This window comes from Haliotis asinina, chromosome 6, assembly GCF_037392515.1.
Source record: "Haliotis asinina isolate JCU_RB_2024 chromosome 6, JCU_Hal_asi_v2, whole genome shotgun sequence".
Classification (NCBI taxonomy): Eukaryota; Metazoa; Mollusca; class Gastropoda; order Lepetellida; family Haliotidae; genus Haliotis; species Haliotis asinina.
In genome coordinates this window covers 59,287,739-59,305,841 of record NC_090285.1, presented here as the reverse complement: position 1 = coordinate 59,305,841, position 18,103 = coordinate 59,287,739, and the positions used below count along the sequence as shown (strand labels likewise).

Below are 18,103 nucleotides of genomic sequence, written 5' to 3'. Positions count from 1 at the left end.
CTTAATGGCCACCAAAACAATGCAGTGAATGTCTGTGAAAGATCTCTGACAGAATAGGATGACATTCCTGAATGATCAGCTGTAGTATGTGAAATAAATGTTCCATAATTTCCAGGGAACCAGTTTGAATGATCATGTGATTATTTATAGGAATGCTAAAAAAATTATAAATCATAAATGCTTGTCAGAAGGAAAGAAAGTAACTGGTATCAGTCATTATATCATCAAAGTCTTGTGTGCCTCTATCTTTACATCTTGTGAATGCTGATTTCATGGGTATTTTTTCAGGGCTGACAAAGCTGCAATCGGTGGTATTGAAGTTGAAGGTTTCCTGTTACAACCCATGTCAGCAACATGTCTCATCATGCATCATGAAGCCTCAAATGTGTTGTTAGACTCCTTTGTCAGAATACAAATCTAATACCATCAATACCGTGACCTCGGTCCTACAATGAGTGAGGAATGCACATGGTCATTGGTCAGGATCAAATGTACACAGGTGCCTGATGATTAACCAGCAGTGTTCATTGTGATGTACTAGAAAGACCCTCAATGCCTGACACACATAGACAGAAGACCCTCAATGCCTGACACACATAGACAGACAATGTCTGTTCCTCACACATTTATAGAACTTAAAAGTATTATTTCTGTGGAACCTTTCATTGAAGCTTCGAAACATATAATATATTTACATTGATAGTTCAGTAAAATATAGTGTACATGGTGTTTTGACTTAAGGAATATCTTATTGAGGTTTTCCAGGTACAAATGTATACGGAAGAACTTGATTCACAAACACCTGTTAATAACAGTATGTTGTGTTATTGTGATGGGAAGAGACTGCACCTTAAATTTTTTGGATGTGAAGAAATCTATAAAAACTTACTGCGTAATTGTTTTTGCACAAAGTATTTTGTTTGTCATGGATATGTACGTACTGGAGTGAAAACTTTGATTTTGGACATGTTTTGTACATACGTCAGTGATAAGCAAAATGATACCTCTCTCAAAAACTAGTGAAGTGCAACTGTACAAAATACAGTCTGTTACACAAAACACACTGTCCTCTGTGGTACTATGCGGTGGTGTTTAGTGGGCAGTGTCTGTGGTACTGCCCTCTAATGCCTTGTGGACGTTGTCTGTGGTACTGTGCTCTAGTCTTGTGCCTGGAGGACATGTGTCTGGTTCAGTACAAGATGACTGAAATATGAGACTCTTTTATCAGGTGGTCAGTTCCTGCTTTGAAGTTGTTATGGCCATAGTTTTGCAAAGACTTGTGCCAAGCAGTCCAGCAGGCTCTAGAGTTATGGCATTCAACAGAACCTGTTACACAATTTAGTTTGATAAATGTTTCTCTTCCCTGTTGGATTCCCTGAATAAACAAATTTAAAGAAGTTACATTTGTTTTAGTACTTAAAATCCATCAGATTCTCATCATCCATCTTCTTGATAACAGTGAAAGTCCCGGTTAACCATGCTTGCCATGAAAGGTGACTGTGCTTGTCGTAAGAGGCAACTAATGGGATCGGGTAGTCTGGCTCACTGACTTTGTTGACCAGTCATTGGTCCCCAGAATGATCACTGAATTGTCTGGTCCAGACTCGATTATTTACAGACTGCTGCCATATAGCTTGAATATTGCAGAGTGCCATGTAACAGTAGACTCACTCCATCTTGGACTTCCATGATAGGATTCAAGAAACAGATGTCACTTTTTCAAATTTGGCCAGGGTACAGTCTACTGTTTTTTTAAATGCATAGCCAGAGAACAACTTGTCTCAAGTAATTTAACTATACGGATTCTATTTGAATGTAAAAAGCAAAATGACAATGAAAACTACACATAAGTAATGACAAACTTTTTGTAACTATACAATAATTTGTTAGTAAAATGGGTTCAAACTTGACCTCCTAACATCCTGTGGGTTTTTAAAAATCTCGTATCAGAGGTTCCACCAAAGTGATCTATTCACCTAAACAACGTCACTGGAGGCTTCATTCCTAACCTGAGTGAAGCAACACAAGCAATGTTCCACAGTGACAACACCCACCGGAACTAGTTCATCTCAGGCAAAGGTGGTCCAGTTTTCATCAGTTCGGTTTGAGTTCGTGGTTTTGAATCCCTGTTTCTGGGTTTGCCTAGCACCATACTCATAAATGCTTGCAGATTTTACCCGAGTGGCAAAACTCGGTCTCTCCTCCCTCACCAAACTGACCTGTCATGACGGAAATACCTTTGGAAGCGGCATTAAGCCCACTTCAATACCTTTACAACTTTCCCAATGTGTTACAATAAGCTACGAGGAATTGCCGGTTGTCTGAGGTCATGACTGACTGGAGGTCTATATTTACAATCCCAAATCCAAATATATTCTTAGTACGTGAGAAACCATGGCCATTTCTGGAAAGAAACTAAGTGTATTGTGTAAAATTCAAGCACTTAATAAGCAGTTTATTGTTCCTTGATGTGACAAATCTGGTGATGCTCTGAGGAAATCTGTCTGTGAAGCAACATAACACAAACATTGTGTTTGGAAGAGTGAGTGAGTGAGTTTAGTTTTATACTGCACTCCGCAATATTCCAGATATAAGGTGGTGGCCATGTTTGAAAGAATGCACACAAATCAGAACATCGCCGGAAGAATGCGAAATAAGTTCTCAAACTGATCATAATATTTTTACCTTTTCGTGTTTTCTGACACAGTTTTCTGAACAAAAGCTGCAGAATTTGTTTTTCATGTCTTACTTGGAAACTTCAGCGCTGGGGTACGTATGAGTTAAGCCAAAGAAGTACTTTAGGTTGTACTGACAACGCTTGTCATGGTTGGTACAAAATCAGCTTTGGACACGGCATGTAAGTTGTTCAAGAGAAGCATAGAAATTTAACTATGACTTGTCTAACCTCTGCGACTTCTGTGTCCATTGAGCAGAAAATGTGAAGACAACCTTTACCTTAATCCCATTGTCCCTGGACAGGCATATCATCAAGCTGATTGAATTATTACCATCTGAATGATTCAGAAGAAAAGCTCTAACATCGATAAAATAGAAAAAAAAACAGGCATCAAGCAGATCAGACCTTTATGGTTACATGTACATGCAACAAAATCAAAACTGAGATAATTTAAATCCTTAAAAAATAGACTATCCTTTGTGCAAAGTCATGCTCTTGCAACAAATCGATCTTCTCATTTTAAAACCCCAGTTCTCACAACGCATTTAGCAATCGTCAAATGTATGTACATATAGATGCATGTGAAATATAATGTTACTACCTTTTCCACTGTATTAGGAACGTTAACCGATCTGTCACAAGCAAGATTCTTAAACCCGTTTCCTGAATAGCTGGGGGAAACACATCGGGCCAGTCTCATGGGAATGTACAGTTTCATAATTAATATGGAAAAGCTTAAGAATTACAGTGCTAGGAATCCTACTTTTATTTTGAGTCTGGTGTGTGTGTAGGAACTACAAGCAATAACAACATAAAAAGCACATAACAAGAAACAGAAGCGTCCGAAATCAGAATACAAGGATTATTATGAAAGCCATTTCCGTAAGTGGTCAAATGTAACGTCATGTATTGGGATAACACTTTCTTAGAGAAGTATAAATTCTAGTACTTGCCTGACTCTGAGGGTGCGGTTTCGAATCTAAGATGGGACTCAACCAAAAGAGTACTACAATTTGTACTTTACTCAGACATTGTAATCATGACATATGTTACAATGCCATGGCATGAATACGCAAGAGGATATATCCTGCATACCAAATGGCACATTCAGCGCTTACTGTTGAGTATAAAACTTTTTTGCATTAAAGTCAAGGCAACTGTCCCCAAAGCTGTAGTAAAATAGTTACTGGCGATGACACTAATAAAGGGAGGCAACACTCTTTCTCAAACTGGTTCACTTCGCGTAAAACGCTAATGAGTTTAACCCACGTAGACAGGATCCAAGTCTAAGCTCTTTTGCAAAAGAAATAGTCTTCTCAAATTTCCGGTGCGGGAAAATTTAGAAATTCTGCGCGAACAGGAGGAAGATATGGATACTGCAGAATCTGTCTCAAAGGTAATTGACGAAATATTTATACCCTCAGTGTGGTATGCTAAGTATGCTCAGTTAGACTTTCAGTAAACTGAACCAAAATTGGGACAGCGTGCTGCTGCACCGGAACGTTGAAAATGCAGTTTACAGGTCGCGGTTTGTCTAATCGCTGTTTTGCGGACTCAGTTCTCGACATATATACTCCCTGACCCAGACATTATCAGTTGTCCAGTTTATAGGTACTTGTTTGTGACAGAATGGTCCCATTTGATTTTGTATGATATGAGATATGTCATATTTTATGCTTGAAATCGGAAGTATTGTCATACATGTCAAAGTTGGTAGATAAGTGTACCTCTTCCCCCCTCAATCAAAAACCAAAATTACAAACTGACATGCATGCCTCCCCATGAATATGCATTCAGTAAACTAGAAAAACAATCAATCGATTCAATGAACTTATTACAGTGTTTTTAATATTCCCCTGGAGCAAATTTACTATGTAAGAAGAAGCGGTATGGGCAGAACTCTTTCATCAAAGGCATTCATTTTCCAACAATATACATGTACTAAGAATCATTTTCTCAACCACTTCTAGTGTATTATATATTTACTCGTTTCAGGGTTGTTTTGCTTACAAAGGAAAGAAGAGAGTGGCAAATCCAGGTAGTTCTTTATATCACTTCATCACTGTGTTCATTTGACTTCAAACTACAGATCCATGCCAGTTATATTCGGACACGTGACGTCATTTCCATAGTTTGCATGAGTAATTTTCATGAAGTGAGTTTAGGATGGATCTTTGTAAAATTTGACAGGCAAATGTGAAGTCATCTCTGCTCGGCAAACATAATTTCACTTCAGTCTTATCGCTTCAGAAATGACATCACATTTTTAAACTCAAAGGTCATATGCAACGTAAAACACAACTTTGCAGACTGTGATACCTTTAGGTATGCACTTACCGAAACAGGAAAAATGCCAATTCAGCCTATAAAGTTGAAAAAAATATGATGAAAAACAAGCCTGCGAAATCGGAGTTCAAACGATTCACTAAATTTCCACCAGCACTGTGGGAAAAATTCGTTTCAACAGTTGTGCCGTGCTGCCCCCATAACACATGCATGGTGAAAAGGTTCTCGGAGCTTGAAACATTATGCATGCTCGGAGTATGAGGTCGTGAGCAGTAGTCTAATCTTGGTTGTGTATACAAACAAGTAAATAATCTACTCTTGACATAAAAAAACTTGTTGCAACTTGAACTTAAAGGTCACATGCAACGTAAAACACAACTTTGCAGATTCTGGTACCTTTCGGTATGCACTTACCAAAACAAATCATAAAAAATGCCAATTCAACCTATAAAGTTGAAAAAAACGTAATGAAAAAAAGCCCGCGAAATCGGAGTTCAAACGTTACAGTAAATTCCCCTGAGCGCTGGGGGAAAAACTGGTTTCAACAGCTGTGCTGCGCTGCGCTGCGTCCATAACGCATGCGCAGCGAATAGATTCGCGGAGCTTGAAACAGTGTGCATGCCCAGCGTCTGAGGTCATGAGCAGTAGTCTAATCTTGGTTGTGTACACAAACAAGTAAATAATCTACTCGTTACGTAAAACAACTTGTTGATTGTGGTAAGCGGTCTCTGTCACAGAGAAAGCTCAGTGTCTGGTTTATTCACACCTAAATGTCTGCCTGCCTGTCTGCTAAAGACAACATGCAATGACCACGTGCAATTTGAACTTAACACCTATCAGACTATACCACATAAAGAAAATAAGTTGATTTATGACTCGTGCACCCGAGTCCCGTGTCTGCCACATTATGTAATTAGGCACGTGTGATACACATGACATGTTTTTTTGTCTGTGGGTTGCAAACAAACTACATTCATTTTTTTCGGATGACTGGATCTGACGGAAACTGGTGCAAACTCTTGTCAGTTTCAAGTCCTGCTTTGTACTTGGACAAATGACAGATTCCAGCCACGCAGTAGTTTACCATATCTACTGACATGATTTTTGATTGGATCGAGTGCAAATTCACAGAACATGTATTTGCCAAACCCAACATCTCTATATACATTCTTCATGGATAACGACTTCTTTTCGTGTATATGATTTTGTTTGACAACAGTATATGAATCCATACTGAAATGACGCATCAAGTACACAAAAAGAAGTTGTTATCCATAAAGAATCTTACTTTCTTGTGACTGGCTATACTTCTAAAATGCCCATCAAACCGATCATGTTTCTGTACACACAACGAACTCTCAGCTTATCAGCAAATGAAACAGCCAATCGGAAGCCGTCATTACATTTGAGTGCATATCCACCCCGTTATGACTGGGTTCAGTCTCCCGAGGGCTTCGTTTCGGGGGAAGTAAGCCCAAGTACAAAATATTGCACTTTTGAATCGCGATTGTACGCTTATAATTGTGTTTATTTGTATTTTTCAAAGCAGCAATGTATATTATATGTCATGAATAAGTGGTAAATGTGTTTTAATTATGTTTGATTTTTTGGTTGCATGTGACCTTTAACACCTATCAGGCAATATGCCATACACAAAATATATTGATTTATGACTCTTGCATCTGAGTCCTGTCGCTGCCACATTATGTAATTAGGTAGGTGTCATACTTGTACACATAACAAGTTTTTATGTCTGTTTGTTGCAAAACTGCATCCATTTTTTTGGATGACTGAATTTGAAGGAAACTGGTGCAAACTCTTGTCAGTTTCAAGTCCTGCTTTGTACTTGGACAAATGACCGTTTCCAACCACGCGGTAGTTCACCATCTCTACTGAGATGATTTTTTGATTTGATTGAACTCAAATTCAGAGAAGATGTATTTACAAAATACCAACATCTCGACATACATTCTCAATGGATAACAACTTCTCCTAGTGTATATGATTTTGTTTGACAACGGTATATGGATCCATACTGAAACGGTGCATCAAGTACAATAAAAGAATTTGTTATCCATAAAGAATCTTACTTTCTTGTGACTAGCCATACTTCTAAAATGCCCATCAAACAGATCATCTTTCTGTACACACAATGAGCCCTCAGCGTATCAGCAAATGAATCAGCCAATCGGAAGCCATCATTACACTTCAGTGCACAGCCACCAGCTATGACTGGGTTCAGTCTCCCGAAGGCTTCGTTTCGAGTGAAGTAAGCCCAAGAACAAAATATTGCACTTTTGAATCGTGATTGTACGCTTATAATTTTGTTTGTTTGTTTTTTAACAAGCAGCAATATATATTGGATGTCATGAATAAGTGATAATTGTGTTTTAATTATGTGTGACTTTTTAGTTACATGTGACCTTTAAGTATGGTTCCTCAATGCACAATCCCATAGACCGCCATGTTAAAGGAGTTTATTGCATTTTGTGTTTGTCAATCAAATTGTTGCCATTCTATAAATAAGCAATGGAAAATGAAACAGCAATTATGTGTTTGTAGGTAAGATAATTCCTCACAAATGTGCAAAATTTGAATCTTATGAAAATCACATTCTTGAAAATTATTTATGCTGCTCTAAATTAACATGTAGGATTATGGAAATCATGTCAAGTGTCCAAATATAACTGGCACGAGTCTGTATGTTAAAAACATAACGAGGATGGAAAAAAATCACAAACTTACTCTTTTCTCTGCAAAATGCATTACTACTGACAAGTTTGTAAAGTTTTATGAAGTGTATCAGGGTTAGTGATACTTTCCTCTCTTCAGTTCATTATTCGGTTCAGTTCATATGAAGGTTTAGATTGGTTTGTGATTTGGCATGTTGGAAAGGTTCGCAGTATTTGGATTTCATGTCAAGTGGCTATTTGGGGTTCCAGTCCCCAACAACATATACTTCTTGTAGGAGATATAGGAGGATATATGGGTAGAATAGAATGCAACAAATTGCATAGTAGACAGGCAGACAGTACAAAATGTTTCGTATTGGACATATCTGGATTAAACAGTACAGCTGATGCATAGATGATACAGCGAATGCAAGAGGCTCGTTTCTAGTTACACGATTGCAGAAATGACATTCCATTTTCTATAAAAGTGTTTCATGTTGACGTTTTTCTTATTGATAAATTTCTCTGTCTCATAAATGTCCTTTAATAATGCTCTGTAGATTGTGAAGCTGGGTTTGTGTCCTCTTATGTTCATAATGAAACTGTGGTGCTTTGCTAATAGAATCATGTGGTTGAGTAAATGGTTTCCACTGCTACAAAATAGAATATCGTGGTTAGAGGTTTTGTACGTTTTGCCAAGAAACTGGGTTATAGCTGAAGGAATTGGGTGAACAGGCTTCCTGAGTTAGACTTTGTGGGATGGCACTTACAATATCGGTCACTTTTTTCTCTCACATAGACATGATCATTAGCTGGACACTGTCATCAGGCATTACGGTTGGATACTGACCAGATTTTCATATTGCCATATAGTATGGCATGTGTTGCCTTATTGCAGTATGTATTGCAGTATATAGTTGAAGTGAAACGCATGGTTTAACTTAAGGAAATTAGTGTTTCCTTTCTTTAAAACAATGCTGCTTGACACTGTCAACATTCAGATGTGCCTGTACAAGAGATGATTTGAAAATGTTTCCAATTGAAGACTTCCCTCTGAAGAATGGAACTCAAGAATAAGCATCTGCAACAGCATTCACAAATTTGGTTTGTTTATTGATGCAAAATGTTATTAGAATTTTTTACTACATCATGAAAATTACCAATCATGGGCATAGCAATTGTGAGTTCATGGTATTTCAGTTGACATGCTGTGTAAAATGCATTTGTCTCAATTTTTTGTGTAAGTACAATATTCTTGAAAACAACCTCATTTCACCGAATGTGATCAGATGCTGATTGTACATTCTATTGTTCCAGCTGCATATTTCACCAAGAAGGATATAGGATGTGGGGCCCGACTGGAAGCCTACCAGTCCCTGTGGGAGATAGTGGACACAGATATAAAGGTGCGCGTCAGCTTTTGTATTCAGGGTAGTGTGTGGATGGATGGCCACCAGGAACACAAAAATATGAACTGTGATTCCTGTGTGCCTTGAATTCTAAACTGACTCTCCCGTCATCAACTACTGGTTGTAATAAAAAATAAATCAAAACAGTTGCAGCATTATAGCTTTTCAATGTGATGTTGAAGAACCACTCTTGTTTATGATTCTGGTAATTGCTCAACACAGCTGGGGCTGTAAATTGTAAAGCTGTAAAGTTTACAGAGTTTTATTGGATTACAGTCTAAGTACCTTCAGCTGCTAAATTATGTAAATTATGTATTGTGAAAAACATCTTTACAAATTGGATTCTTGAAACTGGTAATGTACTAATTCAGAGTTGCATCAGCAGTGCTTTCAATATGTTTTAGGCCACTCCTTGTTTGCTCTGTTAATGTGAAAGATAATTCAAGTGACCTCTGCGAAGCTACAGCATTAGTTATGATAGTATCTGCTTTTACTGGGAGTATTTAGCCATTTGCTGAAGTCTTCTTGATCTGAAGTGAGCTGAATATATCCCTGCTCAATGTTAAAGTAATGGTGGGAAAGTTGTCAAATGTCTTTCATTCACAAGATACCAATCTTCAGGGGCAGTGGGGTAGCCTAGTGGTTGGTGCATTTGCTCATCAAGCTGAAAACACAGGTTTGATTACTCACATGGGTACTGTGTGAAGTTCATATCTGGTGTCCCTCTCCGTGATATTGCTGAAATAGTGCCAAAAGTGGCGTAAAACTAAACTCACTCAGTCATCTTGCATGTAAACATGTGTGAGCGCTGCTTTTAATAGCTTGTGTTCTTTCTTTAAGATCATGCAGTCGGACCTAAATAGTCAGATCTTTGAGGAGCTTTTGGCCTTTGCAGCGTCAAGCCATTGTCCTCGCAGTGGTGATGAAGAGGAAGGAAGACAACTTCGCAAGGCTATTCAGGAGATTCCAACAGCAGCTCTTATCACAGGTGAGAAACATTCATGTACTCACGCTCATACTGTTTGTTTATTCTTATTTTTAATGTTTATAGTTTCCGAAAAACAGTAAGGGCCAGTATTCGAAAGAATTGACAGCCTGGAGACCCAGCCTGGTTGTTATTGTATCAGGCTGGCAGTTTTAAATGTTTGCAGGCCCTTGTGGCCTTCAGTTAGCCAGCTAGTCTTTTCAACCGGAATCTTATTAATGTTTGTGAATCTTACAGAGTTAAGATGACTTAGAGTTTCACCTCCTGGTATTACACATTCTCTTCCCACAGAGGTTACTTGTCATATCCTCCTACATAACCTCTGTTCTAATACGACCCTTTTATGGTGCGAGTGTTCAAGACACATGATTGAAGGCAATCAGATTTAGTAGTGCAATCAGCGACCTTGTTTCAAAAGTGATCGTTTGCAAGATCTTGGTAATTTCCAGATGCATCGTGAAAACTAGAACCTCTTCTCGAGCGCTATACTCAAATGTTTCTTCTAGACAGAACTCAGTCATGTCATTTTTGTTTCTCCACATTGCTTGCATTTGTCAAGATGAATCTAGGTCGATGTAACACATGTTCTGATTGGACACTAAAAAGGGAAATAAATCTGCTGCCATTTTTTGCCGCTAGGGCATTTTATGAGAACCGCGAATTATGGGCGTATTAGAACAGAGGTTCGTAGGAAGATATGACAAGTAACCTCTGTGGGAAGAGAATAGGTATTACAGTGCCTTTTGTTTTTGTGCATAGGAACATCAACATCAAATTATTTAGACTGGAATATTTCACTTGAAATAGTCATTGTCTTGTTTCCATGATGATACTGTGGTTCAGTGTGGATGTTGATGATGAGTGTAGACAGTGATTTTGTGTATGGATGGTGATCTGGATATGGATGGTGGACTGCAATATATGTGTGGCAGGGATTTACGGGATGTGGATTCACAAGGATGCAGAAAAAAGTCCAAACACTTTTTCTAAAAAATTTTGATCAGGTAACAATAAGTAAAGACTGGGACTTCTACTGGCCGGGTTATGGTACGCATCATTTGCAATTTAGTGATGATCATAATACACTGTATAAAACCAGTAAATGAATTGTACAATATTACATTCTTTTTCCCCTCCTTGGGGTACTTATAAGCATTTAAATGTTCTTTAAATTCTCGCGACAGTTGTAACTATATTTTTTCAATAAAATATATACAAAACAAAAAACATCGTTTTTGTCTTGTGAGACCACCCCTACAGGGCCCCTGGCCCCCTGACAGCCAAGAGCAGGTAACTCTTCAGACTATAGCCTCCAGCAAAACACTTTCTTTTCTGTCGCCAGCCTATGCAGACGTGCTTCAGCGTTCACAGAGATTCTTGCTTACCAAAGACAAAGACAAGTACTAAGATGAGTACCACACAGGCTCAAACTGTATGTATGGTTTCTTTATTAGACGCATGGGTCATTAGGAATCATTTTTAACAGTTTACTTGTCAAAATGTTGTAACTTTTGCCGTCCCTGTTGGTAGCCACGTGGTTAGCATAATGGTGGAAGGCAACCCTTTTTTCCCGCCAAAACTTTTCAGTTTTATGGCGGTCTTTTTTAAAGTAAGCTTGTGTTAGCTATACTTTTATGTACTTTATTCATATTATCTCCATATTTACTACTATTTTTATAAAAAATATGTCGTAAACTATGGTGTAGTGGCACTTAGCTTTTACCTTAACTACGTAGGTAGTTTTAGTTTTAGCTTTGCGCCCAAGCGTGTCTTGTTTTTATTTGTTGTTTACTACGCAACACTAGGAGGTTATTTGTTGCCTTGCAGTTTAAATCCTGCTCAACATGCAAATCCTCCATTCCGGGTAAAGACCTGCATGATGTATGTATAAGGTGCCTAGTGGAATGTCATCACGACGATCAGTCTTGTGATGTGTGCGCGGGTTTTACCCCTCAGACCAGAAAGTCTAGACACGCGGACTTCTTGTTCTATTCCAACCTACTTAAGGCGGGGGGGGATATCTGGGCTCAGGACCCTCCATCTAAGCGCTCCCACAAAAAGAAAGGCGCAGCTTCCTCTTCGGAGGGGTCGGTTAAGAAGGCCAGGGTGTCTAGGGACCCTTCCCCTTCTCCTGCCGCTTTATCCTCAGCACCTACCCCTACTTCGCAAGCACCATTAATCTCTGTTGATTCAATTAATGCCTTGTTTCAGCAACAGATGTCTTCGGTACAATCAATGATAGATTCGGCGCTGTCTGGTTTCCGAAAGGAACTGGACGCCCGATCTTCGTTGAACGGCCATGGTGGTTCAGTTGAGGGAGGCCACGGCCCGGGCTTAGGCTCGGAGAACGCTCCTCCCTCTGGGCATCCGTCCTGAGCGTTCAGGCGGATGTGCCTTGGGCAGTCGGCCCCAGCTTGTCCCGTGGGGCAAGTGGGGAAACGACGCCCGGTGCCGGCAGCTTGACCTCAGTCAGCGCGCCTAGTGCCACGGTGGGCAGGCAGCCTAGTGCTGCCCAGCCACTGGGGGCATCGACATCCTATCCATTTCCTGGGCTCTCGGGTCACCCTCCGGTGGGGGGCTTGCCCCAGTTGCCCAGGCGACCTAGTTCGGGCTCTGGCAGGGGCGAACCTAGCGGCTCGGCCCTTCTCAGTCTCTCTGCTCCTTCGAGTTCCGTCTCGGTAGTGCCCTCGACAGGCTCGCTTTACGGTGAAGGTTCCCTGTCTGAGGAGCGTGAGGAGATGGATATCGAGGAGGAGGGGATTGGGGAGGAGTGCGAGTAGGAGGTCACATACTCGTTCGGTTCGTCCCTCAAACAGGTTAGAGAGAAAATTGCCGAGGTCTTACCTCCAGTTTCTATTCCTGTGTCGGAGCCCGACCCCTTGGAGTTTCGGCTCCCAGGGGAGGCGTTCGCGCCTACTAAGGTCGCCGAGGCGAGGTTGCGCCTGCTCCCATCGCTGGTCGGGGAGGTAGTGAATCCGCTCCTTTCGGGTACCCGGTCGCGCTTTGATCTCCCGGAGATTAGCCGCCGATATCAACTGGATGAGGATTCGCTATTCGAACCGCCGGTGGTGGACGAGTGTGTGTACGCCTCGGTCACCCTGGGGGGGTCGTCCTCCTCTTCCTTGGCCTTGGCCAGGCAGGGCCGGCGGCTGCCGCCCTTCTCCACGGCCGCTCCAGCGCTAAGGTCCGCCTATCGTTCCTTTGAGGAGCAATATAGGTGTGCGGCCCAGCAGCTGAGAGTAGTGGTCCATTCGGCTTACCTTTCTGCTTTGCAGGGGCAGCTGTTGGATCATGGGAGCACTGCTGACGACTCTCCGTCGGCAGTGTTGGGCCGGCAGCTTACGGACGTGCACTCTCATCTGGCGAGGGACAGCATTAGGTGCTGTGCTAGCCAGATGATGGGGGCCGTCATGGGGTTGCGTCGGCTATGGCTATCCATAGCCAGGTACTCCCCCGCTACCCAGCAGGCACTCCTGGCTCTGCCCTACAGGTTGGGATCTTCCCTCTTCCCTCGGGCACTACAGGTTGTGCGGGAGGCCGCGGAGGCTGTTAGCACTTTCAAGGACTCTAAGCCCTTGTTAGAGCAACCCTCCTCGTCTCGCCAACGGCCTCCCACTCTTGCTTCAGCTTACCCTTCAGCGCCGGCGAAGGAAGGTGCTAAGTGGACTGCTCCGCTGCAGCACAAACGTAGCAAGAGGGCAAAAGGCAAAGGCAAGGGGCCTGCGTTGCAGCAGTCGCAGCAACAGCAGCCTTTTCGGGGCAAAGGGAAGCCTGCCCCGGCTTCCCGTTAAACATTTGCCCAGAGCCTTTGGTGTCCCCCACACAAGCAGGCGGAGAACTGCCAAATGTGGGGGTACATTGCCTTGCGTCAGAAGTCCCTGTAGGCGGCAGGCTGTCACTATTCCTTTCGGAATGGCAGGCAGCCACTTCAAATCCCTGGGTCCTGTCCACAGTCAGGGATGGCCATATGCCACAGTGGAAGCGAGACCCTCCACGCTTCTCAGGGATTCGGCACACGCTGGTGCCGTTCTCCCGGGAAAAAGCAGAGGTCATCCGTGCCAAGGTCCAGTAGTTACTGGGCAAGGCTGCCATCGAGATGGTTCCGGAAGGTCAACAAGAAGACGGGTTTTATTCCACGTACTTCCTTGTGACCAAGAAGGACGGAGGGTTCAGACCTATCTTGAATCTCAAGGGGCTGAACAAGTTCATAGTGGTTCCGTCCTTCAGGATGGAGACACTGCGGTCAGTGATCTCTTCCGTAGAGACAGGGGATTGGCTCACGTCAGTCGATCTCAAGGACGCTTACCTCCATGATCCGATACACTCCGAGTTCAAGAAATACCTTCGGTTTTCGTTCGACGGGAAGTGTTATCAGTTTCGGGTTCTACCCTTCGGCATCTCCACAGCGCCGAGGGTGTTCACCAAACTTATGTTGGTTCCGGCTCAGCTGTCATCCGTACCTGGACGATTGGCTTTTGAGGGCCCTCGGGCTCCTGTTATCACACGATGCCACACACCAAGTGATGGACATCCTGTTGAAGCTCGGCTGGATCATCAATCTCAAGAAATCAGACCTGACCCCCACGCAGGGTCTGGTGTTCTTGGGGGCACGGTTCAATATGGCTCAGGGGATTGTTTCCCTAGCCCCAGACCGCATCGTCAAAGTTCAGAGAACTGTATTTCAGTTTCTCGAGTTCCCCAGAGCCACAGCAAGAACTTGGCTTCATTTGCTTTTGCACTATGGTGGCTACAGTGGACGTGGTCTGGCGTGCGAGGTTGAGGAAGCGACCCATTCAACAGGTGTTAGCCCAGTTGTGGTCCCATTCGGAGAGCTACGAGACTATTCTCGAGACTCCCGCTTGGTTGATTCCTCACCTGCGGTGGTGGACGGAAGTCGGAAATCTGTCCAGGGGGATCCCCTTAGAGACACCGACACCTTCCCTCTCGATTCAGACGGACGCCTCCCTCACAGGCTGGGGGGGCATCCTGGGCGAACTATCGGTCTCGGGTCGTTGGGCCGAGGACGAAGTTACCCTACACATCAATGTGTTGGAATTGAAAGCAGTCCGCCGGGTGTTCGAGAGCTTCGTGGAGTCAGTGCGGGGTCAAGTGGTTCACCTAGAGATGGACAACCAGACCGCTATGACGTATATCCTGAAGCAAGGCGGCACAGAGTCTCCGTCCCTCCTTCAGGAGGCGTGGCAGTTTCTGATTTGGTGCAACCAGTTCGACATTCGGGTACTCCCCGTTTATCTCCGAGCATAGACAACGTCCGCGCAGATGCACTATCGAGACGTATACTAGCCCCACACGAGTGGATGCTGCATCGGGGGATATTCGGGATTATTTCCCAGTTGTTCGGGTCGTTCCAGGTAGATCTGTTTGGCTATGGGGCGACGAACCAGATTCCTGTGTTTTGCTCAAGGATACTGGATCCGAGAGCGATAGCCAACGACGCCTTTCTGCTCGATTGGACAGACAGAGTACTTTGGGCGTTCCCACCAGTGCCTCTGATCTCACGAGTCCTCTCGCAGCTGACCGCACAACCGGCTCGGCTACTTGTGCTTCTAGCACCGCTTTGGTCGGCTGGTTTCTGGTAATTCTCAGGTTTCTGGCTCAGCCTCCTGTACTATTACCCTTTCGACCGGACTTACTATCCCAGAACGGAGCGCCACACCCCAATCCCAGGATTCAGTGGGTGGCTTGGCCGCTGTCCCGAGTCGCCTCCATGCGAGAGGAATTCCTGCACCAGTTGCAGACACAATTCTGGCTTCGCGGAGGGATTCGACGAACGTTCAATATGAGGATAGATGGGCCTGTTATGCGCGCTGGTGTGTCGACAGGGGGATTCTCGATCCCTTTTCTGCAGATCTAGTATCTGTGTTGGAGTTTCTGCAATCTAAACTGGAAGCCGGTCTGGCCGCTTCTACAGTTAGAGGTTACTCCACGGCAATCTCTGCCTTCCACATTCCTGTCGATGGTGCATTGTTGGGGCAGCACCCTCTAGTTCAGCGCTTCCTTGCAGGCGTGGACAGAATCCGTCCGTCTGTCCGGCGGATTAGTCCCCCGTGGGACTTGCCAGTCGTTCTTGATTGGCTGTCCGGTCCTCTTTTTCACAACCTGTCGGCTCTGTCCCTCCAGCTGTTGACATGGAAGACTGCTTTTCTTGTGGCGGTAACCTCTGGCAGGCGGGTAGGCGACATACACGCTATGTCCGCCAACCCTGAATTAACGGTGTTTCACAAAGACAGAGTGAGCATTCAACTGCCAGATACTTACCGTCCTAAGAGAGATAGCACCTTTCACGTTACGGCGCCTATTGAGCTTCCTGCTTTCACGCAGCCTTCGCCGCCCGGTACCTCTCTTCGACGTGCTCACGTCTTAGATGTCCGTAAGACCCTTAAGGCTTATATCAAACGAACAAAAGACATTAGGAAGAATGATCAATTGTTCTGCTGTTATGGTGGCGGCAAGGCTGGCCTTCCGGCGAACAAGCAGACCATATCTAGGTGGCTTGTCTCTGCCATTTGTATGGAATACACCTCGAAAGGTCGTACGCCCCCTGAGGGTTTGAAAGCTCATTCGGTTAGGGCTGTGGCGACGTCTAAGGCATATGCGTCTGCCTTGCCCATTGAGGAGATCTGCTCCGCTGCTATTTGGAGCCGACCGAGCATGTTCATCCGTCATTATCAGTTAGACAGACTGTCAAGCGAGCGTGCTCGGTTTGGCCAGTCAGTTCTCACCAGTGGGCAGGGCACGAGTGCCCTAGCCGATTGAGCTACCCTTGCATTTGACGAACGATCATTTGACAAACGATCATTTGACATTGTAGCTGCAACAAGAAGACTGGTGGTGGTGTCTTACTGTATACTTTCCATCTTTTATCCCGGTGGTGGGCTCTATTATGGTGGTGGTATTTTTTGCTTTACCGGTCTAGACTGTTTCAGTCCTTCCCTAGCACCTTGGCCAGTGCACGAGAATGGACCCTGATATATCGGTCGCCTGTCTGGACTCCCGTTTTTGAGAAAAAGGGTGGGTGGGGGGGGGCATTTTTTATAAGCACCCTACGACTTTCTCATAGAAAGGTAGGGTTAGACCGTGTAATAGCCTGGCCCTGGTCCGCATCCCTGCCGCAAGGCATAGAAGGTCACGTGACCAGGTAAGTTTGATTCCTTGTTACTTCCAGTTAAACGTAATAAAGGTTATCATCTTATGTCAGGTTTATGAGCAGACAGAATGCCTCTCCCTAAGATCAGTCTTTTGGAGTCTGTCTTATGCTTATAAGTACCCCAAGGAGGATCTCTATGAAAAAGAATCGAACAAACCTGTAGAGGTTGCAGATTCTTTGAATAGAGTCCTCCTTGGGGTAAGGCCACCCACCTCCCAACATTCTGTCTGTATTGCTTACAGAATGGAAGTGTTTTGCTGGAGGCTATAGTCTGAAGAGTTACCTGCTCTTGGCTGTCAAGGGGCCAGGGGCCCTGTAGGGGTGGTCTCACAAGACAAAAACGATGTTTTTTGTTTTGTATATATTTTATTGAAAAAATATAGTTACAACTGTCGCGAGAATTTAAAGAACATTTAAATGCTTATAAGTACCCCAAGGAGGACTCTATTCAAAGAATCTGCAACCTCTACAGGTTTGTTCGAATTTTACTGTTAACTGAATTTACAAAATAGTATTAGAGTCCAGAACCCCCATATTTTAGTCCAGGACCCCTGAAAATAAGGAATATGAGTCCCAAGGACCCTCAAATATAAGACTGTGGTAACTTCCTGGTGTAGGTATGATAATGATGTGAATATGGCAGGGGTTCACAAATATTTTTGAAAGTCACTTGCCACAGTGACTTAAAGGAAGTAATTTGTCCTGACTAATTTTCCACTTGCCCTGATGTATATGACATAATCATGGTGAAGAAGTAATGAAAGAATAGATCAGCAAGGTATTTGATGTTAATGTTTTTATCATTGCAAAATATCATGGATACATTTTGAGCAGGTATGAAATGAAATCAAAGATTATTTGCAGTTTGAAACCATAAACGAAAATTATCTAGTAGTCCAGGCAAAA

General features: G+C 43.3%; 1 protein-coding gene across 1 annotated transcript in view; it reads left to right on the top strand.

Annotated features, from left to right (window-relative positions):
* The first annotated feature begins 3,952 nt into the window (after positions 1-3,952).
* The window catches only part of LOC137286372 (origin recognition complex subunit 3-like), a 34,577-nt gene continuing 20,426 nt past the window's right edge, over positions 3,953-18,103 (top strand). Inside the window, exons 1-4 of the mRNA XM_067818188.1 lie at positions 3,953-4,073; positions 4,673-4,715; positions 8,953-9,041; positions 9,885-10,032. Coding sequence (XP_067674289.1) covers positions 4,047-4,073; positions 4,673-4,715; positions 8,953-9,041; positions 9,885-10,032 — 307 coding nt within the window. The 5' untranslated portion in view covers positions 3,953-4,046. The remainder of the gene's footprint in view (positions 4,074-4,672; positions 4,716-8,952; positions 9,042-9,884; positions 10,033-18,103) is intronic.